Raw genomic sequence first — 3,393 nt, 5'->3', positions numbered from 1 at the left:
AAAGAAGAAGTCTACTACTTGTATTTTACTGACAAAACAAAACACCTTTAAACTAAAAGGATGATTTATCTGGGCTGAAAATAAAACTCCTGCCTACTGAAGTCTGGTGCAGCTGAATTGTCACTATTTTCATCCTGTAATTTGTTTTATAGGGTACTAATTAACAGGGCAAAGTCTGTTGCCAGGAAAGTAAATCACATTTTGCTGTTTTCTTCTTTTCTAACAAGACACAGACCTGGTATTTAATTGAAGAGCAAGTTCCAAGGGCACTATCAGCACTGAAACTGGGGAACACTGGGCTGGGAAATCATGGTGAAACCTGCTGTGTAGAGTACAGGAAAGACGGCGGGAGAGAGAAGAAAGAACAGAGGGAGAGAGAATGGAATTGCACAGGTAACTTCAAAAAAAAAAAACCCTGTTTTCCCTCAAATGTTCCATCTTTTCTCTGTTTCCCACAACTTTCCATTTCCCCTCGGGCTCTACTCAACTGACACTGTACCACAAACACCTTCTCAAAAAGCTCATCGCCCGCCCCACCCCCACCCCCAGTTCATTCATTCCTGTCCCCAACACAGTACTGTATTTTTTTTTAAGGTAGCAACTCTGTCATTAGATCTCCCTGCCCCAACCTCCTCCCTCTCCAGGGCTCATACTTCGACCTGACCCTCTTGGTGACCTTTGGCCCAAGGCTTTGCAGCCCGGCCTTGCAGCTCACACCTGGCCCCTCTCTTCCCAGCTCACCCTCCCTACCCCCAGACTTCACCCCTCTCTTCCTCTCCTCGTTCACTCATCCCATTCCTGGAGGTTCTGGACAGGAGGTGGCCGCTCCGTCTTCTCCTCCCTCCGTGAACCTTCGGAGACGTACTTTGGGGGAGGAGAGACGGAGCTGGGGGGTACTGATGGGCGGTGGAGGGGAATGAGTGCCGGCTCGCACTCAGGAGCCGGGAGCCTGACGTCACCGCTCCCTGCCAGTCAGTCTTCCGCGGGCGCGCTGCTCGTAGCCGCCTTTTCTGCCTCTAACCGTGTCTCTCACTTTCGGCGGCGCCGGCACAGAGACAGGCGCCCCGAGCTCTGCTCCGCGCGGGCCCGGCCGCCCCGCAGGCGTGGAGTCTGTCCGCGCGGGGAGCGCAGCCTGCGCCCCGCCACAGCGCTCATGATCAGCGACTTCCTGAGGCCCTGACTCCCCAGGTGAGCACCCGACACCCGAGAGGAACTTTGAGGGTGTTGAAAAAGGAAGGGGTGAAGGATGACCAGGGGGCTTCCCTGAAGCAGAAGAAATAGGGCCACGCTTGACTCCACACCCTTCCCCTACACAGACCCCCAGCTTCCCTCCCCCAAACCCCTTTCCCAGGGATCTCTGTGGCCTTCAGGGCCCGCTGGACTCCGCGACCTCTGAAACTTCGCTTTCAGCACCGCGGACAGCGACTCCGCCACCTAGTTTAGGAAAAAGCCTAACCCGGTCGGCCAGAGCCCAGGGCAGGACTCGCCAGGGCTGATGCCCCTACCTAGCCAGGTGCAAACGGGTGCCTGTTGCAGTTACGGGCACACTTACGGGACTGATCTGTGTGTATGCAAGCGCATGTTCTCTCTCTCTCTCTCTCTCTATATATATATATATCTGTGCAAAAACTCAGATATCCGTGAAGCAGTCGTGTGCGTTTCACTCACACGCTCACTCCGTACTCAACAGGTATTTATTAATTTTAGGTTCTCAGCCACTGCTTCCTTGCTCTGCTCTGGGGTCCTGGGGTAGGATGAGCAATATGAGCGAGGCACCCGCGCCCGGGGAAAGTTCCCTGGCGGCGTGAACCACACACCTGACGCTCGCTCTCCCTTTTCCACGCAGGGGTGCAGCGTCAGCCAGCGATGAACGCGAGCGCTTCCTCGCTCAACGACTCCCAGGTGGTGGCAGTGACCACCGAGGGAGCGGCGGCGGCGGCCACAGCGGCAGGGGCGCGGGACAGCGGCGAATGGGGGCCCCCTGCAGCGGCGGCGCTGGGGGGCGGCGGCGCGGCTAACGCGTCCCTCGAGCTGTCTTCTCAGCTGCCCGCGGGGCCGCCGGGGCTGCTACTGTCGGCGGTGAATCCTTGGGACGTGCTCCTGTGCGTGTCGGGGACGGTGATCGCAGGCGAAAACGCGCTGGTAGTGGCGCTAATCGCGTCCACCCCGGCGCTGCGCACGCCCATGTTCGTGCTGGTGGGCAGCCTAGCCACCGCCGACCTGCTGGCGGGCTGCGGCTTGATCCTTCACTTCGTGTTCCAGTACGTGGTGCCCTCAGAAACGGTGAGCCTGCTCACGGTGGGCTTCCTCGTGGCCTCCTTCGCTGCCTCGGTCAGCAGCCTGCTGGCCATCACAGTGGACCGCTACCTGTCTCTCTACAACGCACTCACCTACTACTCGCGCCGGACCCTGTTGGGCGTGCACCTGCTGCTCGCTGCCACCTGGACGATGTCCCTAGGCCTCGGGTTGCTGCCGGTGCTCGGCTGGAACTGCCTAGCGGAGCGCTCCACCTGCAGCGTGGTGCGCCCGCTGACGCGCAGCCACGTGGCGCTGCTGTCCGCCGCGTTCTTTGCGGTCTTTGGTATCATGCTGCACCTGTACGTGCGCATCTGCCAGGTGGTCTGGCGCCACGCGCACCAGATCGCGCTGCAGCAGCACTGCCTGGCGCCGCCCCACCTCGCAGCCACCAGAAAGGGCGTGGGTACGCTGGCTGTGGTGCTGGGCACTTTTGGCGCCAGTTGGCTGCCCTTCGCCATCTATTGCGTGGTAGGCAGCCGCGAGGACCCGGCAGTCTACACCTACGCCACCCTGCTGCCCGCCACCTACAACTCCATGATCAATCCTATCATCTATGCCTTCCGCAACCAGGAGATTCAGCGTGCCCTGTGGCTCCTGTTCTGTGGCTGTTTCCAGTCCAAAGTGCCCTTCCGTTCTAGGTCCCCCAGTGAGGTCTGAAGGCTTTCTTTGTCCTCCCACCAACACCACACCCCCAACAAGCCAGCCTTCCGTGAACTTCTCGGTGCCTGCTGATGAACTGAGACACCAATAGTGTGAATCTGGCTTTGGGAAGAGAAAGAAAGAATAAACATAAATACATCAAACTCACAAAGGACAAAGAGGCTCGTTGGCACTTTACATATACAGTGTATACATGTGTACATATATATACAAATATTTGTATCTTCTGGAGGTGTTCAGGATGTGGAATTTCCTGTTCTGTGAAAAAACTAAGATGTGGTTGTATACTCAAATTGTACATCACATTTGTCAAGTGAAGACATCCCAATACTGCTTAATTATAGCACTTTATTTTTAGCTGCTGAACTGCCAAAACAGTGTTGCCATTTTTAGGGGCAGGGGAAGGAAAGTAAAAGGTGTATTTTTGTTGTATGT

General features: G+C 56.7%; 1 protein-coding gene across 1 annotated transcript; it reads left to right on the top strand.

The window, feature by feature from the left end:
• The first annotated feature begins 1,866 nt into the window (after positions 1–1,866).
• On the top strand, positions 1,867–2,955 carry GPR6 (G protein-coupled receptor 6). Its single transcript, XM_047101312.1, has one exon. It carries the CDS (start codon positions 1,867–1,869, stop codon positions 2,953–2,955), a length of 1,089 nt encoding a protein of 362 aa, XP_046957268.1.
• Positions 2,956–3,393: the final 438 nt, after the last annotated feature.

This window comes from Lynx rufus, unplaced genomic scaffold (assembly GCF_022079265.1).
Source record: "Lynx rufus isolate CCGP_SWC_20201006 ecotype Redwood Valley unplaced genomic scaffold, mLynRuf1.p SCAF_6, whole genome shotgun sequence".
NCBI lineage: Eukaryota > Metazoa > Chordata > Mammalia > Carnivora > Felidae > Lynx > Lynx rufus.
This window is presented reverse-complemented; position numbering and strand designations above follow the sequence as displayed.

Coding starts and splice junctions, on each gene's coding strand:
- GPR6 (XM_047101312.1), top strand. CDS start 1,867: ATGAACGCGAGCGCTTCCTCGCTCAACGACTCCCAGGTGGTGGCAGTG.